General features: G+C 47.8%; 4 protein-coding genes and 1 long non-coding RNA gene across 8 annotated transcripts; 2 read left to right on the top strand and 3 right to left on the bottom strand.

Moving 5' to 3' along the window:
* The first annotated feature begins 24 nt into the window (after nt 1-24).
* On the top strand, nt 25-6,161 carry LOC147142862 (uncharacterized). The gene is made up of 2 exons (XR_015087764.1): nt 25-1,394; nt 4,672-6,161. It is a non-coding gene; the product is annotated as an uncharacterized LOC147142862 (long non-coding RNA).
* Nucleotides 2,178-6,180, bottom strand: ethe1 (ETHE1 persulfide dioxygenase). The gene is made up of 7 exons (XM_086037347.1): nt 5,803-6,180; nt 4,881-5,025; nt 4,659-4,807; nt 4,115-4,244; nt 3,670-3,759; nt 3,466-3,582; nt 2,178-2,786 (listed from the first exon to the last, which is right to left on the bottom strand). The coding sequence occupies exons 1-7, from the start codon at nt 6,034-6,036 to the stop codon at nt 2,740-2,742; spliced, it is 912 nt and encodes a 303-aa protein (XP_085893473.1). The 5' UTR covers nt 6,037-6,180; the 3' UTR covers nt 2,178-2,739.
* A 111-nt stretch (nt 6,181-6,291) lies between these two features.
* Nucleotides 6,292-7,263, bottom strand: LOC147142860 (tryptase-2-like). Of its 2 annotated transcripts, XM_086037349.1 has the most exons (4): nt 7,139-7,263; nt 6,894-7,036; nt 6,657-6,812; nt 6,292-6,403 (listed from the first exon to the last, which is right to left on the bottom strand). In XM_086037349.1, exons 2-4 carry the CDS (start codon nt 6,936-6,938, stop codon nt 6,338-6,340), a joined length of 267 nt encoding a protein of 88 aa, XP_085893475.1. In that variant the 5' UTR covers nt 6,939-7,036; nt 7,139-7,263; the 3' UTR covers nt 6,292-6,337. The 2 variants fall into 2 exon arrangements, with proteins under 2 accessions (XP_085893475.1, XP_085893476.1); XM_086037350.1 differs by lacking the exon at nt 7,139-7,263 and having other exon boundaries at nt 6,894-7,126.
* Nucleotides 7,264-8,955: 1,692 nt separating this feature from the next.
* Nucleotides 8,956-17,744, top strand: themis2 (thymocyte selection associated family member 2). 3 transcript variants are annotated; one of them, XM_086037319.1, is made up of 8 exons: nt 8,956-9,035; nt 9,130-9,238; nt 11,488-11,676; nt 11,765-11,905; nt 12,818-13,237; nt 13,343-14,457; nt 15,309-15,429; nt 16,319-17,744. In XM_086037319.1, the coding sequence occupies exons 2-8, from the start codon at nt 9,151-9,153 to the stop codon at nt 16,432-16,434; spliced, it is 2,190 nt and encodes a 729-aa protein (XP_085893445.1). In that variant the 5' UTR covers nt 8,956-9,035; nt 9,130-9,150; the 3' UTR covers nt 16,435-17,744. The 3 variants fall into 3 exon arrangements, with proteins under 3 accessions (XP_085893445.1, XP_085893443.1, XP_085893444.1); XM_086037317.1 differs by lacking the exons at nt 8,956-9,035; nt 9,130-9,238 and having other exon boundaries at nt 10,125-11,676; XM_086037318.1 differs by lacking the exons at nt 8,956-9,035; nt 9,130-9,238 and having other exon boundaries at nt 10,126-11,676; nt 15,312-15,429.
* On the bottom strand, nt 16,886-22,499 carry rpa2 (replication protein A2). The gene is made up of 9 exons (XM_086037348.1): nt 22,291-22,499; nt 21,988-22,079; nt 21,249-21,350; nt 20,625-20,738; nt 20,439-20,513; nt 19,210-19,326; nt 18,119-18,220; nt 17,894-17,988; nt 16,886-17,114 (listed from the first exon to the last, which is right to left on the bottom strand). The coding sequence occupies exons 1-9, from the start codon at nt 22,301-22,303 to the stop codon at nt 17,027-17,029; spliced, it is 798 nt and encodes a 265-aa protein (XP_085893474.1). The 5' UTR covers nt 22,304-22,499; the 3' UTR covers nt 16,886-17,026.
* Between the last annotated feature and the right edge of the window lie 54 nt (nt 22,500-22,553).

Here is a 22,553-nt window from a genome sequence, read left to right as displayed (position 1 = left end):
GGGGCGGGCGACGAGAGTCCGACCAACCGGAAGAGGCCGAGCAGTTACGAGCAAAACATGGCGCCCATCCAACGTTGTGGCCACGGTTAACTATCTCGTAGTCAAGTGAAATGGGATTTTCTATTCTGGGAGGTGACACTTATGTCATTGGGGACAGCCTGCGTTCACACTATGACGTGAAACAACTACATTTGACAGAGTTATTTGTATTAGATTAGGGAGAGCCTGTTAGATTAAAAACACTGACTGTTATTTTAACAGCACTTGCTAGGCCACGTGGTATGAATTTTAAAGGTGCAATATGTGACACTTTTCAGTTGAAAATGTCAACCGTTAACAAAATGTATAGTATGCAAATAATAATATAATCTGCATTCACTTGTCTCGTGTTTAGCTATGCACCTAACCAGTTTATCATGGTTTACAGCTAACTGGTTCACATTAGCTAGCTGCCAACAACTAGGGCAAATGGCAACTAAATGACATGATGCTGTTAGTAGTGCAGCATTTACTTTTTCCATCCATTATAAAACTAAAAAAAAACAAAAAAAAAAGTTCATTAAAATACTAATGTCAGAACTACGTTTTTCTACCAGCTGTGGTAGTAAAACTTGCTAGCTAGCCGAGTGACTTGCAGCAAGCTAACTTAACCACCGCACACTGTTTGGGGCAATGTTACTTGAGTATGATTTCAAAAGAGCAACAAAACAAGGTCATTTAAGCTACCATACTTCTTAAAAACCTCTTTAGAAATGTACTCATTTGTATATGGGAGATAGCACAGTTGTATGCAGACTATGAATGTAGTACAGGTCTTGTCAAACACTAAGTCCCCATTACGGTGATTACAGACCTCAGTAAGGATTAAAATACCAATGCGTATTAGATATTCACTGTAAAGCCACAAGCTTGTGTTATTTTGTGATAATTACACGCTGAAAGTAGTCCATAGGAGACTTTTCTTTCATGTCCTGAGGGCAAAAATCAGCCCTCTTGACTGCGAGGACTTTCATACCCAGGCTGGCCTCTTTTACGGCCGCGCCTGAAAGAGCTGATAGCGTAATAGATTGTTTCCAGTGACAGGCGGTTGGCGTGGGAGAGAGTGGCTGGCAGCCCAAGTGGGTGTGAAAAATGAAAGAAGGCTCGGCAGATGGGTGAAGGGACAGCTGGCGCCTACTGTCCAGGTTAATGGGACAGACGGGAATGCTGTATATCTTGCTATCTTCAGGTTATGGGTTAGACTAGAAGAAAGAGGGGCTGTACCGTACTGTAAAGTTGTCTGGGGCGTTGAAAGGGACAGATGTTACACGATGAATAATGCGTGTTGGATGTCACCACACAAGTGGGAGTAAGTGTGACGACAACCACAGAGACCGAAATGGATCGTCAAAGGGGTGAGTGGTTGTACTTTATTTTTGTTCCATTTGGTTTTATTTCAGTGTTTTCAACTTTTCTTCAATTGTATCACAGCTCAGTCGAGTAGTTTTACTTTCTTTTATTGTGGCCAACGTCTCTGTACAGCAGTGCCTTGAGAAACTGTGATAAGTCACTTGAGTTTGAGAGACGAGCAATTTTTGCTTTGATTGTGTGCCAAAATTTGAGCTACAAACTCAAATATTTTGAATTTAAAGAAAAAACACACACATTCTATATTAAAAACAACCTCACAGCTTTGACTTAGGAATGCGAACAAACAATGACAAATTGTAACAAATAGCTTCAGCGTTTGCGTGTTTAACCTTTTCAGAGTCTAAGCGATGGATATTTGCACACAGTAAATCAACCTATGTAGACTGACCGGAAAACATTACTCAAAGGCATCCATTCTTTATCCTCTGCGAAAACCAACTCACATGACTGCATCTTACCGAGCCACAGATCAGTAGTTGTAAAACTTCACCATTTGTCTGCATGACAGTATGACAGTAACCCTGGCCAAGTTGCATCACACTAGAAGGGGAGGACTCAATTAATCAAGATGCACAAACTTTTCTCTTTACATTCTATTTAATTATGCCGTGTCTCGTGGTATGTTCTGAAAAAGTACAATATACAATGGCCGTCAGTTTCCTTGTTTCAACACACTACAAAATATTTCGTTGTCTTGGGGGAGACTGGAACAGGTGAATGGCATTCCTATTCATTTCAATGAGGAAATAATAATAATCGTGTGACAGTTTACGTGAATAGTTTTACTTTATTCATTTGTACAATTGCTGACACTAAATTAACATCATGTTAGGTTTAAAAAACAGAGACTAATTAGGTCAACCGTTAGTAGCGTAGCAACCTCAAATGAAAGCACTTAAGGTTCAGGTTCAACACGTTGCTCCATTGTAGGTGTGTGACGGGGGCTCGCGCTCCTCTTCTACAGTCTCGCTCACGCTCGCGCGCACACAAAACCTGTCTTACAGGCAGCACAAGTGAGCAGTTGAGACAGCTGACTCAGTGCTGTCAATGTTTTCAACTGATACAAGCGAAACATGGCCCTCAGTGATTGCCAATGCAAATGGCGGACTTGGACGTCCATTTAAAAAGCAGTCAAGACTAGACATGCGGTTTGGAGCCTACTGTATTAGATGAATGCTCATTTCATTCAAGAGCACTAATGAATCACATCGCCTCCATTCAATTAGGGCCGATTTACAATCAAACAAGATGCTAGCGCGTGACTCTTTCTATCCAAAACATAAACAACCTGCAATACGCTTGATGAAAGTCCACTCTTGCACAGGGCGTTCAAACATGATGAACTCCGCAAACCAGATTCGCAGGCACCGAAACATCTGCAAGGAGAAGGAGGAGCACTTGAAGAGTTCAAGCAAGATTTAGTGCACACGTACAATGAGCCCAACACACCAACACCCTGCCGCTCACGGCTCAGACGTCGTGCGCGCTGGTCATCCAGAGCAACCAGGGTGCCGCGGCAAATTATCCAATGCCATTCCATAATTGTCCATTAATTACAAATATGTCTTGGCTCATCCATCCAGAACAATTCACCGCTCTACCATTGGATGGCAGAAGGTACAATAAACCCTGTGGCTCCACCTGTAGCCATTGAAGCCACAGAATAAGTCACGACTTCCTGCAAGTAGAATCGCTTTCTTTCTTCAATTAAATGGGCCCTGATTTCACAGGGACTGCATTCATTTGGGAGTAAATTGAGAAGGGAACATCATCAGTTCAGTATTCATGATTTATTATTATTTTGACTTTTGATTTTTGCTTCTTGGTGTGCCATGACATTTTTCTCAGGTAAAACATAGGTTGGGCAAAACTGATCTGGAGTACACCACACACAAGAAGAGCAGTAAGCACACACAAAAAATTTTTCCCCCTCATTGTGTGGGCTCTCTCACATCTTAAAAATCATTTGTGTCTACTTCGCTTCAGATTTGAGTCTTGATTTTTTTTTTTATGTATTCATATTGTACGATTAAGATATGGTTGGAGGTCTCGTACCTATTTTTGAAGGCTTTGGAAGATTCAAGTTGCTCATGATGGTCACAAACTCCTCCAGGGTCTTGGTCAAGCGAGGGTTTAACGTGCGTTCCTCACCGACCGTAGACACCGTCTGACCTGGAAAGTCAACTGTCAGTGGTCACTGCACGCTTGCGTTACTTAAGTGACATGCAAACATAGCATGGAAGCCATCGCTCAGCCCACCTAAGTAGTCATGTGCCGGGTAGATGAGGCACTGGTCGGGCAGGGTAAAGATCTTCTGGTGAATGGAACTGTAAAGCCGTTCCGAGCAACCTGATGGAGACCAAAAATGTCAGCAGGTCACCTATTGAAGATCCTAATTCAATACCGCCCCCTTGTGTCCGTAGGCAGGCGTTACAAAAATAAAGCCTCTTCAGCAAGCAGTCAACCTCCAAAGTCAAAAGCGAGATGACTTCCCAGTCAAACAAACCTTCCAGTAGGCACTAATGTCATTTGTCGAGGCCTTCAGCTATTATTTTGACGTTTTATCTTTCTTGTTTACCGTCTTACACGTGACAGAGGATTGCTTGCTTATCATTTTAGCAGTCAATATTGCCCAAAAAGACAGGCAGCGTGTTTGTGAAAGCTGGCTTTCCATCGGTTTCCACTGCAGGCAAACTCGACTTACCTTGCTGGAAGTCCGTCCTGCCACAGCCTCGTATAAGCAAGGTGTCCCCGGTGAACGCCATGCGCTCATCATGCGTCACCAGCGTCACGCAGCCGTCAGTGTGTCCTGGCGTTTCTCTCACAGTCAGATACTGCGGGCAGTGATAGTCAATTCATGCTGTGTACCAAATGAAAAATATGCTCAGCAGTGATGCTGATCCTTGAGATGATTATCAAACTTTGATGGCAAGCTTGACTCGCAGATGTTGGAGGCAAAAAAAAAAAAAAAAAGATTTCTAAGTTCGCATCACACGAGCTATAGAATTTGTCCTGAGTGGCCGCTTTGAACCAAAATTTCCATTTCAATTTCAGAGTTTTTTGCGCGGCATGCATGTAGATACTATATTCACAGGCCTTTTAAAGCCACACCCACGATATGGTGTCGACCGTGAAGATAGCGACAATAATAATACCTGCACGCAACCTGACGCAAAATCAAATTGGATCTGATTACTTGATGACCTGATGGAATAATCAGTACAATAGTTGATTTCATGTTTTCTTACATGTTTTCCAAAGGTGATCCTGTCTCCCTCGGACAGCAGGATGTCCGCAGTGGCGCCGCTTAATTTGGAAATGGCGCTTTCCAGCCCGGCTAGCCTCATCTTCATCAACCCCGTGCTGGTGATGTGGTCGGCGTGGCAATGAGTGTTCACTTGGAGATGCAACAAACACAAACGTTTCATTCACACTGTAAGGCTTGAATGAAAAGATTTTGAACTGCTGACCTGCTATTTTCAGTTGGAGCCCAAGTTCACTGATGAGCTTCAGGTCCCTGTCAATGGTCTCCAGTACGGGGTCGATGAGGACGGCATCCTTGGTGACAGCGTCAGCTAACAGGTATGTGTAGGTGCTGCTCTCCGATTCAAACAGCTTCACACACACGCACACAAATTTGGGGTTCGTCGTCATTAGCAGATAATAAATTGGATGTTATGTGCAGTTATACATCCCTGCTACCTACAATGCACTTCCTCAACTTCAAATTAATTTGACTTTAGTCCACACTGACATGCACTGCTTGCACTAACATGCCCGCAAACAGATACTGTAGGCGCTAGTTGACAAAAGCAGAGAGTCATTGTTGCCAAATTGGACTTTTTCTAACCCCTCTCCCAACTATTTTTCAAACAAGCGATGAACTACTTTAGCGTCCACGAAAAAACAGGAAGCATTTTCATGTTGTATTCCTTCCGTATGCAGAGATAGTTGCAATCAAGGAGAAAACATTGCATAAGAAAGCTGGCTGACCATTTGGATGTTGCAAAAGCAAAAGCGCAGGCATGCGGGTCGTTTTCCTTTTTCTAAAAGCGAAGGCTGGGGATAAATCGAATCAATCCAAATCAGTTATTTGTAGCTTCAAAACGTTTCCAAAATACGTATGAGATTTATTTACAGACCATGCCGTCCAGCCCTATTACAGGTCCAGTGCATGCCTCAATTTCTAAATGTCGTTAGTGGGTTGAAGTTCGACTAAAGGCCAGCTTCGACGCTCTCATACCTTAAGCGTCAACTTTTTGTGCCCTCGAGAGATAACTTTGCTAACGCTAACAAGCTAAGGCTACGGAGCTAGCGATTACGAGGAGCGCCGAAACGAACAAACAAAGCCGCAAAAATGTCATTCCAGTGACCAGTTAAAGTGAACATTACCTGTCTGAAGAGGAGCCCGTTGTTCAACCGCGTCCCGGACGAGTATGACCGCCGTACTCCTCGCGGGACGCCGCGGGCTCCAGGACCCGCACACGGGCGTCCGTCGCCGGCTGCCGAGCCGCTCGAGCCGCTCGAGCCGCTCGAGCCGTCGGTGTGCAGCCGGAGGACACCAAACACGAGTGCCGATGCCGGGCACCGTCGGCCTGCTGCCACCTTGGCTATCATCGAGCACATTGTCCTTCTCGCCGGGCGTCCTCTGCCTCGCTTATGACGGTCGCTAGCGCGAGAGAAGCAATTGCTTCAGAGAAAAACTCAGACGAGGCCCCGCCGGCCAGATGGGTTGGCTTGCTCGATAGAAATCTACAATGAGTAAACAGTTTTAAAGTCCATTTTATCGGCAGCATCTGGTCCCAGTTTGTCTGTTAATGTGTGATGAGACAGGGTAGGGCTCACGTAACTTTGCGTGTAATGAAATAAAACAAAGCGGACTCTACTTTATGAAGAATTTTATTGGAAACTAACTTCCATTGGTGTCTCAGTCCAATCGTGATGAGGTTTTGGTGATGGACGTGGTAGTGGACTGTTCCAAGTTGTCCTCTTGCTGGAGGAAAAAAAAATGTAAATCAGAAGAATCAGTGTTATACGGTTTCAGAAAGCTGAAATTGAGCTTACAGAATGCATGACACGTAACACCGACAACACGCTTCCACCAGAAGGTGCCAGAGTAATAATTGGATTGCTTTGGCAGCGCCAAAACAGTGAATAGAGCTGGATTTTTCAGAGAGTAGCGGAGGATAGGTTTCCCTCACACACGCGCGAATGCTGAACCGCAAATTGGCAGGGATTCACTGTACCTCCACATGTTGTCCAACCCAGTCCATCAGTTGGGTGACTCGGCTGTACACGCCTGGCTTATTGCGCCGTCCACAGCCCTTACCCCAGCTCACCACCCCCGCCAGCCTCCACTGCCCGCGGGTTGTCTCACACACCAGAGGACCCCCGCTGTCCCCCTAAAACCACATTGGCAAGAATACACGTCGGCGCTTACGTCCACGTAACTGCGTCAAATCGTATCTGATTTTGTCCGGTACCTGGCAGGAGTCCACTCCTCCCTCCAAGGAGCCGGCGCAGATCATCCGCGGTGTCACTTGAACGCCGTAGACGCTCGGTTGGCGGCAGACGGACTCGGCGATCAACGTCACCTGAGCTTGTCTGAGCTCATCCGACAGAAAACCTGACAACACAAAAACACAAACAAGTACAGCGTATGTCCTGGTGGTAGGCCATCATTCTGACATCAGCTGTCAGTCATCACGTATGTCAGAGGAACACACACCTCCTTCCCGCACGGACCCCCAGCCGGTGATCCAACATGGCGCACCGGGAAGAAAGGACTCGTCGGGACTGGGCAAACAGACTGCTCGCACCCCGCCTACAAATATCCATCAAGCCAATCAAGCCATTCAAGTGGGAGTGAAACCACAACAGTCTCTTATTGATTTGTCAGAAGAAGACTCTGGAATTTATTCCATTCATATTGAGGTCAAAAGAGAGATGTGGATCTATCATCCTCAGACTGAAAAATTGAGTGCAATTAAATATTCAAGACAGGTGAGACATGCATGACTTGCAGGCCAAAAATACACGTCATTGTCCTTAGTCGAGACATGTCTTAACGTACGGTACATAGCATCACATCAAAGAAAAGAATAGTCCGAAACAACGGTGTTGGGAATTGTGCTCATAAACATTTAATAACATTTCCCATTAGTTTTGAACTAAATGAATCAATTCAAAATCCGTTAAAAAGGAATAGTACTATTTTTCAACTGCATTATGTTTGATATTTATGTTCAACACTTTTCAGCTATGCTTGTTTTTGGGAAATTCTCTATAAATAAAGATGAATTGAAAATTGAGTACGTAATCACAATATTGATGAATTGTCTCTTTTTATTTTTCACTGCCTTTGTAAGTTACTTTATGACATTTTTATGTATTAGCCCATTAAAATGACAATGAACATTTGATTCATTTTCTTGAATGTTTCATTTTTAAATAAAAACAAAACATTGAAGTCAAATAAATTAGAAGGCAAATGTCAACAATCATTTTAGAAGGCATACCAATATGAATTTAGCATTCATGAAACTCACCACATTTCCCTCGTTTACTTTTGAAATCCATGTGATTGTAAAATGTTGTGGAATAAAATCTTACCGCTCATATCAATGTCGACGATGGTGCGCAGAAGGCCGATGTCGTAGTCGTTGCTGCGCGGGTTGAAGCCAGGGTGGTAAAGGACCCGCAGGGCCCGGTAGCGCTTCCCGAGGGAGGCGTCGGCGATGCTGACGGTGGATACGACCACGAGCCAGTCAGCAACTTTTAACATGTCATACCTACAGTGGAGAGACACAGCAGAGTCGGGTTCCTTCTTTTTTTATCCTGTATCTTACATTAAATACAGAGCAGAGATTCAGTGATGGGCTGTATTTTGGTTTGCGCCGTCGTGGGCGCGAACACAGCTGACTCCATTTGCCGCCAATCAAAGCATAACCTTAATTCCTGCCATCTTGCATGGAGACATCCCAGTACGTAAAAGGACGCAGTGACCCGTGCGTGACCGGGTCATAGTCACTGCTCTTTGCCATCGGGCAACAGACAACGCAAGCGGCCACTTCAATACTTACAATACCGTGCGCGCGCGGACCGCCCCTTCCTTTCCCACTGTAATATTTATCCCGACTTACTCGACAAAGCAGTGAGCCGCCGTGACGACCCAGCGAGGCGAGACGACGGCGCCCCCGCACACGTGCTTGCCTTTCCAGCGCAGGCTGGCCTGCCATCTCCACTCGTCCACCGCCGCCAGCGTCCCCCCGACGATGCGCCTGCCATCGCTGGCCAGGCCTGGGCATTCTGGGGGGAAATAAAAGACGGCGCAGCGATATAGATATATATAGATATATATATATATATATATAGTCACAGTTCATTGTTCTGGCACCCACTACATCACAGACTTTATTATTTCTTTCATGATGTTTTTTGACAGTATACAGGTGAATCCAAATTTCGAGTTGGACCAAACTGTAGCAGAAAGTGATCGCTACCTTCTGGGATGTTGACTATATCGTTGACAGGCTTCTTTGACGGGGACGGTTGCTGGGTCGGAGCGCTGCAGTCGCCCTTCACGCCACACGGAGGCAACGAGGCCTTTAACTCCGACGGATAAAGTAGGAAGTTCACTACATTGGAGAAGCGGCAGACAATAGGCTGAGACACAGTAGCAGACATGCATCATGATATGAAACGTTTTCCTGATTTCAGTTACCCAAGAGAGCGGAGGTGATGAGAAGTTTGACGGCGACGGACACGCTCACGACGAGCAGCAACACGCGAGGACCGCAGCCTTGCGCATCTGCTCGGACCAACCACAGTAAAAGCAAACACAAATCTTTGCGTTACTAAATCCATACAAGGTTGATTGTCAAAACAATGGGTGCGGGTAAGCACCACCGATTGCCTACCCGCTGCTTCACTTGGGGGGGCTTTGTCGAGCACGAGGCCTATGGAGCCTTCTTCTAGGGGACATAAAGATGGCGGCAGCGGGGACGCAGGTGAACACTGAGGCAGGAGCGTGACGACGGTGGGCGACACCAAGGACGACACGCTCTTCAAGTCACAAGAAAGCTTCGGAGGGGGCGACCGGTGCGGTGTTGAATGGACGCCACTTCCTGTTTGGCCTCGTGCATCCATATTTGGATCAGCAGTTCCTGTTGATTGCGGGCATTGTCATTCCAATGATTTCCTTGATTTCATGATTATTTTCACGCGTTGTTTATGTTGGCCTAGTCTGGCCGAGCTTGGCTTTGCTTCACTTAGTTTCTAACAGTTTAGCCCAGATTACCTTAGCGCACGTGGGCCTAGCTTTGCGTTGCTCGATTTAGCTCAATTTACAATGCGTATCCTGTTTTAGCTCAGCCTGTCTTACCGAGCGCATTTGAACTGGGCACGGTTCACCTTTGTTTATCTTATCTTAGCTCTTCTTTGGTTATAATAGCTTGCCCTGTATTCGTTTAATTGAGTTGATCTTGTCCTGACCAAACTTTGCTTAAATTCGTTCGCTGACTTTATTTGATTTCATTTGAATAAAAAAAAAAGCGGTGGCTACACCATCTCCCATTCTAACACAGCTAATTTCACGTCTCCTGTTAAAATGGCTTACCTCAGTGAAGACTAGCCGACCTTACCGTATGTTAGCCTAGCTCAGCTATTTGCCCTTACTTTATAATATTCAATCTTAGTTTAGTTGAACTCAGCCTTGCTCAGTTTATTTGGCCTTGGTTAATCTCGTTTTATACTTACATAATTTACTGTAGCCCCAGCTTCACCGCGTAATAGCTTACTTTATGTTAGCCCAGATGATCTGATTTTACTTTACGGTATATTCCGTCATCATTTAGTTGAATTTAGCCCATTTGATCTTATCAAACATTTGTTTATCCTATCTCAGTTAACCAAGCGTGTCTTTTTCGAGTTTAGTTGACCTTGGTTGATTTTAGCCTAGATTCGCTGCACTTAGTTGACCTTATTTGTACCCTGTTTAATATCTTAGCCTGTCGCCTACCGTGCTTTAGTTGATCTTATTCTACCATCATCTATATGACTTTATTGTACGGTAGGTGCCCCTGTTCTCATTTGAGTCACCTATTGTATCTTATTTTCTAAAGCGGTAAGCTTAGCCGAACTTAGTTGTCCGGCATAAGCCAAAGTACTCTCTCTGTCGTTGATCAATCCATGTATCTTTCAAGAGCTCTCACCTGGTCGTCGTCTGTAAGTGATGAAGTCAGCATCTTTATTTCCGACACTTCTTCATGGCAGTGTGGCTTTCTTCTCTACTTGTCACACTCATCCTCTTTGCCACCTCCCCCCATCTTCTCGTCCTCCTCCCGCTACGTTCAGGTGTGGTCTGTAACAGATACGGGTCTTTGAAAAATGCATGGAGGCAATTGTGTGGCCCGGGCTCACGAGCTAAAAACAGGTAGGATAGTGCTCGGCTTACGTAAAGGAGGCCACGTCGCGAAGTACGCCTGCGCAGTTGACGCCAGCGTTTGCCAACCTTAGATCGGGACAAGCCTCATACTGTGCCTTACACTTCAAAGGAACCGCACAACGTAGCGCCACACAAAAATCAAACATGCCCACCTAAACGATCGACATCATGTCAAACTACACGCAAATGAAATCGACGTCGAGCACAAACGGTCACGTGCAAAATGGCCAATTTCATACACATTAAAATAGAATGAAAATGGAAGTAAGCTAGAATCAAATGGAAACACTACCAACATTTCCCAGTTTCGTGAAACTTAGGTTTTAAAAGATGCTTTTAAAAAGACTGGCAAAAATGGCGTGATTCACGCAAAACAAGACAAATATAACATAACACAAAAAGCAAGTGGAAGATACAACTGTATGTAACCCAATAAATGAATAAATGAAGGTGACGATAACGTCTCTTTAACTGAATAAAATGGTTGTAAATAACGAAATGACGTGTCCTGCGCGTATATGGTTTCTTTTTGACTGGCTTAATGGTTTTGTCATGTAGCAAATGTTTGCGTGTAAGCATTGTGCAGAAGGCTGCCACTTCCTCCTTCGCTTTTGTGGCTGCTTTCTTTGAAGAGCAAAAAGGAAGCAAGCACCACGCATACTTCAGCCTGCAGGAAGCATTTGCTGCTGCTGCCACCGCCGCCGCCGCCGCCGCCGCCGGATGCACCACGATGGCATTGCCTCTGCAGCAGTACATTGCCTCACTGGACGGCGCTTGTCTGCCAAAAATCCTTCAGGTCTGCTCGGGGGTCTACTTCCAAGGTAAACGTTCTTTGCGGGGAGAAAACCGACGCTGTAACGCGCCCTAATGGCTGCTCCTGGGCTCATTTTATCATTATTTCACCCCAAGGCTCTGTCTATGAGATTTCTGGGAACGAGGTGTGCTTCTCCACCGGGGACATCATCAAGGTCACCCACATCGAACTCTTGTCTGTTTGTTGCGAGGACGTCAGCAGCAACGAGACGTTTGAGCTACCCGTTAACCACACAGGTGCTCGATGTTGTTGAAATACGGCTTTTTACCCATGTGCCCATGTTGGCTCTCAACAAAAAAGGGATTTCCATCGATAACAATCCCTTAGTACCTAAAAGTGGTGGCCATTTGGGTTTTTGTCTCAATTTGAGGGAGCGTTGAGGCTTAACGCTTTTCCATCTGAGAAATGTGTCTGCACGTAAAACTAGTTTTAGTTGCGTTAAATGAGACGGCACGTCATCAATGTCACATCATCAAAGGCAGACTGTAAAAAGTTGAAAGCGTCTTCAATTGCCGTGTCATCTGCATAAAACTAAAAACTAAAATGCAACTAAAAACTGGCATTTGACACATTCGGACAGAGATAAGTGATAGACGGGAAAAAAAAAAACCCAGCGGACCAAGAACCGATCCCTGAGGGACCCCTTCTGAAACATGAAGGAAGGAAGGAGGGAGACAAGCCGACAAAATGCGCACGTTGCGTTCTGCCTGACAAATCATTTGAGAAGCAGCCGAGAGCGGCGGCAGAAAGACGTCGGCGATGTCGTCGAGTCTCCTGAGCAAGGTGCCGCGATCGAGAGCACCGAAGGCCTTGGACAAGTCAAAAGAGTTTTTACAGTCCGGAGCCTCAATAGCCTTTAACGACTTACTTCGTTGGACAAGAACATTCGACAACATGAAAAATCATCGGAAATGTCGGGACAGCCAACCGGGAACGGGCGATGGTCGGGGATTTACTGTAGTATGATTTGACATCAAGCCCCGCAGTTGAGTACGTAGCATTTCCAAAAAGAATTGGTCAAATGGAAAAAAAAACCCAAAACCCCGTGCTAGCAGTCATAGGTCTGCAAAGAGTCACGCCCTTCCGCATTCATCAAATGACAAAAGTGCTTGAGCACTTTGCAACGGTTGCTTTGTTTGTTTTCTCAGGCTTGTTGAAGGCGATCCCGGAGGAGAAGCCGTACGGCACGGTGGAGGAAGTGGTCAAGCTGAGGCCCGTGGCCTTGGAATCCGACCTCCCCGTCACCTTCACAAGCCGCTCCAAGGTGACGTTGGCCGAGGTCACGCTGGGGCCGGGCGCCGTCCTCACCTTGCTGTCGGTGGCGGAAGAGGAGGAGCTCTGCCGCTGCCTGGTCCGGCCGGGGCCGGGCCGGCCCTCGGCCGAGGTGAGCGTGCCGCTGGGGACGCGCGGCCACTTCTACGTGCACCAGGGCGAGCGGCGCTTCACCGCCAGGGAGATCGTCACGTCGGCGCAGCTGCGCAGTCAACGCTTCCGCTTTGACAACGCCGCCATGTGCCAGCGCACGCTGGTCCTCAGCCCCGTCTACCAGATCTGCGCCATCATGAGCAGTGAGCACTTGCCCAGACTCGTTTGGGCTTTCTCATTTGGGTCTGGAGCGGGAAAACAATTGTTGACCATGACCCAAACTTGTCTTTTCCCCCTCCGGATGACAGTGAGGACGACCGTGTTGCGCTTCCCGTCCAGCTTGGCGGTGGACGTGGTGGATATCACGGACGCGTGCGAGGGCGTCAGGTTCGTGACCCCCCTCAGCCTGCCGGAGGTCCATTCCCAGCCGGATCAAACCTTCCCCGTGGTGGCGGAGGTCCTGGAGGGCCCCGGGGTCAGCTCCGTGCTCAAGTGCACTTGGATAGCGCGGCTCCAGAAGGGGACCCGGTTGATCTTCCACCGAAAGACAACCTCGCCCATGACCGTGGTGTCCGGCGCCAAGAGCCGCAAGGCGCGGCAGTACTTCCTGGTGTCCAAGGAGTACGCCGGCCGCTTCCGCAGGCGTCCCCGGGTCTTCGACTCTGCGTACGAGCTCCACGTAGCCTCCGCCCAAACCCCGGGATTGAGGGTGTCCGTCACCAGAAACTGCGAGGAAGCGGAGGACGAAGGCTTTCCCGGCCTGTCCGTCGGCGAGCGGCTGGAAGTGGTCGGATGCCAAAGGGTCCAACTCCCGCGCGGCCAGGCGGACGCGCTGGTTTGCTTGCGCCTCCAAGACGTGGGCGACGAAGGAGATGACAGCGGCGACGGCGACGGCGAGCAGGAGGCGCGCCTTGATCTGCCTTTGTACATGCAAGGCCACTTTGTGGAGCTGCTGAGCGACAACAAGAAGTACTCGCTGAGCGACCTGCTGGAGAAGCCGCCTCTGGACGTGAAAGCGGTCAGCCGGGACCCCGCGCTGGAGAACGACCCTCTCGTTGGGTTTCCCGCTCTGCGAATAGAAGGGGCCACCCTGGAGCCCACCATCCAGGCCAGCTTCCTACACACGCCCGACCTCTGCTTCCACATTCCCACCCGGAGGCTGCGCATGAGCGTGTGCTGCGGCCAGCAGCCTCTCCCGTGGCCCCCGAAGCGGGCCCCGAAGTGCGTCGTGGAACGGCTGACAGAAGTGACCGACGGGTTCCTGCAGCAGTTTCAGAAAGAGGCCCTCCCCGTTACCAGCCCTCCTCCCAGACCCCCCAAAAGGAACGCGTCGGCGCCCAAGGCAAACACAAGCGTCCCCACCAAAGAGTTTGCCGACCTGACCGTCAGAGGGCGTAGGAGCTCCTCACCGCTGCCGGCTAGCGTAAGCGCCATTGACCGTCGGGGTGTTTCGATCGCGCGTTCATGCTGCCACTTCCGATAAACCGGGGCTAGGGAACTCCGCCGTCCTCGAGAGACATATCCTGCCTCCCTACTACAACAACAACAACAACAACAACAACAACAACAACAACAGCGCACCTGATGCAAATGATCAGCATGCTCGGTAGTAGGCGTCCCAAACAGCCCCGACGCTTTGAGTCAGGCGTGCTGTCGACGGGAGACGACCAAAACGGGCCGGGCGCGGCTCTCGAGGAACCGCAGTCCCCTACCCCCGCGAGTGAGGTCGGCCGAAGCCGATTCTGATGTCGATCGCGTGGATTGGGTGCACATTCTCCCAATTTGGAGCCGCTCACTAGTGATTATTTGAATAATCCATGAATCTGATTAACCGATGAATCAGAAAGCGCCAGTGGACACTTCCCTGCACTCAGGCCGGTCTCTCGTCGGCTGCAGGCCGCGAAGTATAAGATGCGGGTGATCGGCCGTGAAAGTCATTGATGGACGTGGACATGGGATTAGCGCCGCTAATTTACAGTGCGTTTGGATTTTCACCTCGAGGATGCGTCTGGAGCTTGCCATGAATAGAGGCGCACTGTGCATGTTTTTATAACCGGCCCTGACCTCTCACCATAACTGCGCTGTCAGCAAATCGGGCAACGCTTGTGTAAATATACGTGGACAAAGTTGAAGCGCCCGCCGAGTACTTTGCAACGTCTAACTTCTCGGCACGGGAACGTCCGCTATCAGAGCGGCACGCCTTGCGCGTAGCGACGGGGTGAAGCAGTCTTGCGTGAAAAAGCCACAAGCGGCTGACTTCCTCTTTCCACCCAGCAGCCGAGTGTCAGCGATCGGCCGCCGCCAGTGGCGCCGCGCAAGTTGTCAACGCCCCACGCCTCGCTCAAGAAGGCCGCGCCCAACACCTACGTGGGAATGGGGAGAGGCAACATCAATGGTGAGACACCCCCCCCCCCCCCCCCTCTTACCGTCGGCCCATCCCAATTCAATTTCATCTTTTTTCAAAAAAATACGTAGCTTTCAACGTCACATCATAATGACCAACACCGAAATGCAGTAGCGCGGTAGACCCAAGTGTTCATCCAAACGCTGCTTTTTATCTCTAAAAACCGGCATACCGACTACGGTGGATGCCTGGAGTTACTTGTTCAATTTATTCTGCGACCACGCTCATATTTTGAAACCATCTTTCCGTCTTGAAATGGACGCAAATGCAATTCAGCTGTTACCGCTCGTGTTTGATTGGAAAAAATGGCACCCAACGGCATTGTAGAGTACAAGAGCACAGCCATAACTATGCTGAAAAAAATGCTGTATTGAATTTACTCAATTGTCCACTTCAAAAATGTATCGGATTTCAGATCGTTGCATTTTGTGCAACCACTTGAAGAAATCAAATTGAGTAGATTCAACACACTTTTTTCAGCGTAGGGGTGTAATGAAACCCGATGGCTGAAATGTGGACAATTTTACATTAAACAAGTTCAACAAAACAACTTCATTTGAAAACAAACACTTCTAATCATAGAATACAAATGCATTGAAAAGGGTACAAGATTATGAAAAAGGCAGTTGAAAGATTCCAGAGGTGTTTTTTTTTTTTTTTTGCCTACCACCAGAGGGAGCTTGCATACGAGGAGTTAATGTCCATCTTTCCCATGGAAATTTACTTGAAATGTGCCAGAAGTTGACCGGAAATGTTCAGCAGCCACATTCCCCGCAGCGCCCCCATGGGTGCGACGCCCCCGGCAACCATGGCAACTACTCACGATACGAATAATGGCTTTTGCGGCTGGGGACGACTGTGCGGTTTTGTCTCTCCTCAGGGCCAGCGTGCGAGGAGGCTGCAGAGGAGAGCGCCGACAGCGACTACGAGCAAGTGGACGACAAGCCGCCGACGACGCTGAACAAAGCCCAAAAGACCACCGGCACGTTCTACTAGACTGGGCGCGGCTTTTTATAAAAAGCAATACAGTAGTACCTTGACTTCAGAAAAAAACTAGCACTCGACAGTATTGCGCGTTTAAAACCAAAACAGAACGGGAAGAATTCAAATGTGTTGTTTATGCCTCGTGATTTCTTGCTTTCATTCAATGAATAGTGTGGCGCTCCTTGTGGTGTGCTCACCTTGGCCACAAGGGGCAGTACAAAGTTACAAAACGACCGCCGCGACTCAACTTGAGGAAGATTCGTCCTTTTTCGCTGCCGTCTGCAGCGTTTGCGTTCGAATGTAAGAAATGGTGCCGTTTTCCTGAGCTTCTAAACAGCCCCGATTTCCAAAACTGTCATTCAAGAGCGTTCCTTTGCAGGGAATTCAAAGTGGTCAAAATGTCCGTCTCGTTTTGTCACGTGCCTTTGGTTTGCACATCAAAAACATGACCAGAGTCAGGAGCTGACAACAATAGTATTTTGTTTATTCAAGGTGACAGAGAAGCTGTTTCTTTACAAAAAAAAACAAAAAACGTTTACAATTCTAAACGAGCGCCTTCGGCCAAAGTGATTCGCCCAAAGACGGGCGGGCGGGCCATTCGTTACTAAAGGTCACAATCTGTTGACTTGTAGTGGTCTTCGTCGATGGTGGAGAAGATGTGACCCTCGTTGCTCAAGAATTCCACAACTTGCCTGTGGGACGATAATTGAGAGTTGAGTTGAATTTGCTGAATTCCTGCGTTATTCACATCCATTCCTGTGAAAAGTTTCCAGCTTTGGGGATTCTTTTGGCAACCTCGAAAAACCTTCTCACACTGTTTCACGCTTGCATTTCAAGTCACTGCAGCGCCTTTCAGGGAAACTTTAGGGAAGTAAATTGCAGATGTCACTGACAGTGTGTCTGGTCAGTGACATTTCTTACAATAGATGTGTTAAAAGGAAAAAAACATCAGCTCGAGGTGGTCATGCTTCAAGGAAAGTCTGTCAAGCATGAAAATGATCTCGGGTGACTTTTGGCACCCATGCAAATCCTTGTGAAAAACACACACGTCCATTTTTCTCATTTTTACGTGAATGGTGTTTTTTGCATTAACATATAAAAAAAAAAAAATCCAAAAAATTCTTTCACAGGACAGCGACGATATAGCACAACATGTATTATTATTATAATTTTTTTTTTTTTTAAATGATTGCTTTTTATGATTTTAAACTTAAGATGTTGCAATCCTCTCAAATGCACATTTTTGGAAGCCAAATGGCCTGTAAGCCATTAAATGTTGTCATCTAAGTTTGGAATGATAATAAAAGTGTTTTGGGATGACAGTTTGCGCTCTGTGTCCAGCTCCAACTATGAGTAGAGAAATCCAAAGTGACTTCTGCTGCTCCTCTGATATGCGGACTTGCTTTGTCCATCATGGACAGTAACAGTGAAACGTGTGTCCTGTTTGAAAAAAAGTATGAAACGCTCTTACTTGATGGCCATCATACTGAGGTTGGACAGTCTGGTCTTGAGGTCGTGAAGGCCGATGCCTTGCGGATCCGGGCAGCCTTTGATCAGACTCAGCACCTTGACGTCCGTGCACGGAGGAAGCGCAAGAGGTCACGCGGGCGGGCGGGCGGGCGGGCTGACGTGCGGGCGGGCGGGCTGACGTGCGTGCGTTCGGGCCACGACGCAGTTGCGCCCGAGCGGCCCTTACCTGGTTCTGACTGCTGCTCAAGCCGTTGTTGGCCGCGTCCACGTTGCCGGCAGGGCCGCGCTGCGGCACAGACGACGTGTAGCCGCTCGTTCCGAAAGCCGCCTGGACACGAACACGATGCGCACCGACGTTAGCGTTTTACTTGGGCTGGGTGGTTGCTTATGCCGTTAACACTGAAAATCTCCCGTTCTTTCACAATCACCCAATTTTGGATTGGTGTCCCCCCCCCCGGCTCAATAAAAAGAAAACCCTATTTACATTATTCCAAACTTCCAGCTTTCTTACTCCAGTGTTAAACTATCATCTTCCACAGAAAAATATCTTTTTTTTTTCTCTCTTTAAATTGTACGTCTTGGAAAAATAAGCCTTAGAGCGGAAGTCAACCCGAAACAATTCTTGACGATAATATGTTCTATGAGCCTCCACTAGTCAAAACATTGCATTTGTGGAATATGAGTGAATTCAGCGGTTTTTCTCCATCTCCGGGGGCGGCCATTTTGTCACTTTCTGTCAACTGAACATGACATCAATCACAGTTGCTCAGAGCTCAGGTAGCGGCCAATCACAGCTCAGCTTCAGAAAAGAGGTGAGCCGTGATTGGTCGATAGCCGAGCAACTGCGATGTCATTTTCAGTCAACGGCTTAGTGGCAAAACGGCGGCCCCCTGAGATGGCCAAAAAGGGGTGCATTTCTCACGTTCCACAAACACAATATTCATCAGACTGCCGTGTTGAGACGCATAGATCAGACTAGTGGAAAGAATTTTTGGGGGGTTGACTTCCACTGGAAAACACAACCCTCAATAAAAGATTTGAAATGTTCAGCAACTCACCTGCGCTATACACGCCTGCAAAGATGTCTTTTTTCTATTTGATTCTTAACTGGTTAGCCATAACACCACTAGAATGCACTCTTGCGCAAAAACTAGCATTAGCATTGAATCGCAAGCCGGTTATTGTGATGCGATAATGAGAGGCAAATGAAAGCCAAGCGAGCCAATAAATGCTCAAGTTGACTGATACAAACGTGCTCGTGCAACTGTGGAAAGAGGCGTGGACGCGTTGCGGGCTTTTTGAGTGGCGTTTCCTCACCGAGGTCTGCGGCTTGCTGAGCGCCATGTGCGCCTGGACCACCTCCAGCATGTGCGACGTGATCTCGTTCATGTCCTCCAGGGGCCTGACGCTGAACGCCACCACCGACTTGTGATTCTGCGCGCGCGCGCACGCACACACACACACACACACACACGGCTGCACATCTTGATGTCCGCCAAGGAAGAGACAATGTCCTTGGTGCGCCGGCTTTGTTTATTGGCTAGTGTGGAACTTAACTCTCATTGCAGAAAATACAAAATGAAGTCATTTGAAAGAAAAAAAAACTTTTTTTTTTTTAAATCCTTTCTATTTGGTGTATTTGCCAAAGTGAAGGTTTTCCCGACATTTGATCCTGTCAAGCGACAACCCGGAAGTGTGATGTCATTTGAGGACAATCATGGCGGCGCGCAACATGCAAAGCGTACAAAGCCAGTCAGAAAGGGAGTCGGAAAGCGATATTTCAAACTATGTTTGCACTTTCTTGCAGCCAGTCGAGAGTTTTAAACGAGATATGTTGTTTCAAGCGTTTCTTGCAGAATTGACCGGGCATGCCGTTGAAGTGCAGTTTGGATGTTGCTCGTGACCAATCGGCAGACGTGACAAACAAAACGACCGCGCAGGCATCGGCCCAACGGCCGCAGCGAGAATCGGGAGCCAGTTGACGCAGGGGCCAGTTGAAGTGGAACACAAACCGGTGCATTTTTGCCGCCCCATTCTCATCTTTTGGCCACGCAGGCAACCGCCGGCCTGAATGTCGACAAGGCATCGCCGCCCAGCGCCCGGGCATTTCGCCCAAAAACGCCATCCGAACGGCAAAGAGGTGTCGGTAAAGAAAGCGGTCCAACGGGTGGCTGGCCACGCCACGTCTTCTAGTGAGGTCACTAGATTGCCCAACATTTGCCTTTTCGTTGTTAAGCGCGTCGCTATGGGTCCAATTATGAATCTGGGTGGGCTGCATCATAAAAACTCAAAGTATGCATTTACCCCCCAAAAAACAGTTGGCCAAGTTTACGTCACACTCGATCTTGAAGTCAGGGCACCGCAGTGAAAGCTCCAAATGTGAACAAAATGGCGGGTTGAATTGATCACCGAGGAAATAATTCAATAATAATAATAAGAAGAAGAAGAAGAAGAATTGGGGAAGGCTTGGTTCCCCAAGCGCCCCAAATTGGAGCACTTTCGATCGTGGTTGGCACCGGCGCTTCCCCTGGAAATGGGAGACTCACCTGAAAGGAGCGCATGTTCCCCGATACTTTGACGTACGTGCCAGGAGGGAGCACGGAGCCGTCCGCGCTGGGGTCCTGGAAGCACAGACAAAAGTCACCAAGGCGCCTCACGACTTGACGTGGACCATATTTGCGGACGGAGCTAAACCAAGCGCAATTGGCAAAGCAGCGGCACGGGCTTCAGACCTCCATGTCCACCCACTGCTTGACGTCCATGGGGGCGCACGTCATGTCGTCCACCTTGTACTGGATGTTGGTCATGGATTTGTCCGTACTCCGAATGATTCCCACGAGCGTCACCTGCAGTAGCAGTTGTCAAGGGAAACGTGAAGGGAGAGAAAAAAGAAGGGGCAGCAGTCATTTCAGGGGGAACATATTGAGACAAATGGACTTTTTGGATCCCTCGCATATAAAACGTTGGGGTCTGTGGAGCACCTGCATTAAAGTGTTTGCACAATCGAGCAAATCATTGACGACTTGCCGATTCCCCAAAATAGGTCCGCGAGAGAGCCATTGGTGATTTTGCTCAAGTGTGACATCGCAGTTCATTTACGTAACTACGTGCGTGATAAAGCGCTACCCCTCAGCTTCGTCGGTCGCCTTCTTATTCTTCTTATTTTTGTAGGATCGGTTTACTGCGCAACCCTAATCTCCGGCAGCCTAAATGATCAACTAAAGCGGCAAGATCAGAGGCGATCGAAAGGCCAAATCACCATTGGACACCGTCCGGACTTTCTCTTGTATTCCAACACAATGAGAGTGTAGTTGTGCTTCACCGGTGGTATAAAGAGGCAAAAGGTGCCAGCTCACCTGCGTCACCTCCACTTCGCCAACTTTGAAGGCCTCGTCCAACTGGGAGGCGGACATCAGCTGGGACACTGTGCAGGGGATGATCTGTGAGGCTCTGGTTCTCTGCGACAAACACACTTAGCATGACAACAACCTACAACTGCAGCACGCCATGCCAGAGCATCAGGTGTGCTGCGGGAAATTCTGAAAATGTTATTTATTTACCGCAAATACCGCGTATTTTTGTTCTACCATCTATTCCAGCATCCACATCTAGCGAAAGGTAGAAAAAAATTTAATCCTCAGAGGGTACAATTAACCAGTGTATCCACCCATTGTCTTTCAAACTACACAAAGGATTTCACTCTAAAGAACAAACAACAAATATTTTTTCAAAAATGTGATTAATATCAAGAAACTTACTTTTGATTCTGAAGTAGTAAAGCGCGTGCCATATACCGGTATTTCATATGACTAACTCGTAATATTTTCCAAGGTGGCTTTTACTCCTGCCAAAGTTATTTTCTGTTCATATTCTGGTGCTTTTAAGCACTGTATTCTTTCATGTACTTGATACGGGACTGCTATTTTTGCATGGATGTCTGCTAGTGACCAAACAGCATGTGCATATTTTTGTTTGCGGAAGATACCTTCCCATTAATCTGCCCTCAATTCCAAGTTCGTCTTTCCAAAATTCCCCATCTTAACTTTGTACGTCAATTTACTGTCGATTGTCCCCTCTCGTTGCCACCTTACGCACCCCTTTCTTCTCTCCCTGGGACAAGGAAGGTGACGCAAAGCCGCCGGGGGACTGAGTGTAGCCACCAGCCACACTCGACTCACTGTATCCTCCTAAGAGACACGTACAAACAGCAGAAGGGGGCAAGCACAATGTCAGCCATTCTAAGACGTTTTTGTTTTTGTTTTTGTTTTTGTAAGTGACAGAAAGTTCGGCTAGGCTAACTCAAGACACCACAAAAGGCCAAATGACAAGCGCCGGGCTCACGTTAGCGACAGCCCGAAGGCGGCGCGTTTCGAGTAGACGTCCGGGCGTCACACTCACCCTGGTTCCACATTTTATGAGAAAACGGGCGTCGTGAATCAAAGTTTTGGAATCAGAACCACTGCAGGGATGCAAGCAACCAGTCAGCCTTCTTCCTGGTGTGCTCTCGCGCGCGCCCGATTCAACACAGCGCGCATGCGTCACTTACAATTCCCGCGAAACTCCAAAGTAAAACGCTCTGTTAGTAGCGCTCTCATCTTTGTCTGTCAGACCTCCCAAAGTCTTTTTTGATGCGATAAAAACAACCGTAAACCGCAAGTGAT

The sequence above is a fragment of the Filicampus tigris genome, chromosome 8 (assembly GCF_054856515.1).
Source record: "Filicampus tigris isolate MCC_2025a chromosome 8, RoL_Ftig_1.0, whole genome shotgun sequence".
Classification (NCBI taxonomy): Eukaryota; Metazoa; Chordata; class Actinopteri; order Syngnathiformes; family Syngnathidae; genus Filicampus; species Filicampus tigris.
This window is presented reverse-complemented; position numbering and strand designations above follow the sequence as displayed.

Excerpts from the sequence above, each read along its gene's own strand:
- themis2 (XM_086037317.1), top strand. The coding sequence starts at position 11,397 with ATGGTTTTGTCATGTAGCAAATGTTTGCGTGTAAGCATTGTGCAGAAG. Across the intron at positions 11,677-11,764 it reads CTCGGGGGTCTACTTCCAAG|GCTCTGTCTATGAGATTTCT; the intron begins GTAAACGTTCTT and ends TTTCACCCCAAG. Across the intron at positions 11,906-12,817 it reads GCTACCCGTTAACCACACAG|GCTTGTTGAAGGCGATCCCG; the intron begins GTGCTCGATGTT and ends TTGTTTTCTCAG.
- ethe1 (XM_086037347.1), bottom strand. The coding sequence starts at position 6,036 with ATGTGCTCGATGATAGCCAAGGTGGCAGCAGGCCGACGGTGCCCGGCA. Across the intron at positions 5,026-5,802 it reads ACGGGCTCCTCTTCAGACAG|CTGTTTGAATCGGAGAGCAG; the intron begins GTAATGTTCACT and ends GTGTGTGTGAAG. Across the intron at positions 2,787-3,465 it reads TCCAAAGCCTTCAAAAATAG|ATGTTTCGGTGCCTGCGAAT; the intron begins GTACGAGACCTC and ends TTCTCCTTGCAG.
- rpa2 (XM_086037348.1), bottom strand. Across the intron at positions 20,739-21,248 it reads GCGAAGTGGAGGTGACGCAG|GTGACGCTCGTGGGAATCAT; the intron begins GTGAGCTGGCAC and ends CTGCTACTGCAG. Across the intron at positions 19,327-20,438 it reads GGAACATGCGCTCCTTTCAG|AATCACAAGTCGGTGGTGGC; the intron begins GTGAGTCTCCCA and ends GCGCGCGCGCAG.
- LOC147142860 (XM_086037349.1), bottom strand. The coding sequence starts at position 6,938 with ATGATCTGCGCCGGCTCCTTGGAGGGAGGAGTGGACTCCTGCCAG. Across the intron at positions 6,813-6,893 it reads GAGGAGTGGACTCCTGCCAG|GGGGACAGCGGGGGTCCTCT; the intron begins GTACCGGACAAA and ends ATGTGGTTTTAG. Across the intron at positions 6,404-6,656 it reads GGGTTGGACAACATGTGGAG|CAAGAGGACAACTTGGAACA; the intron begins GTACAGTGAATC and ends TTTTTCCTCCAG.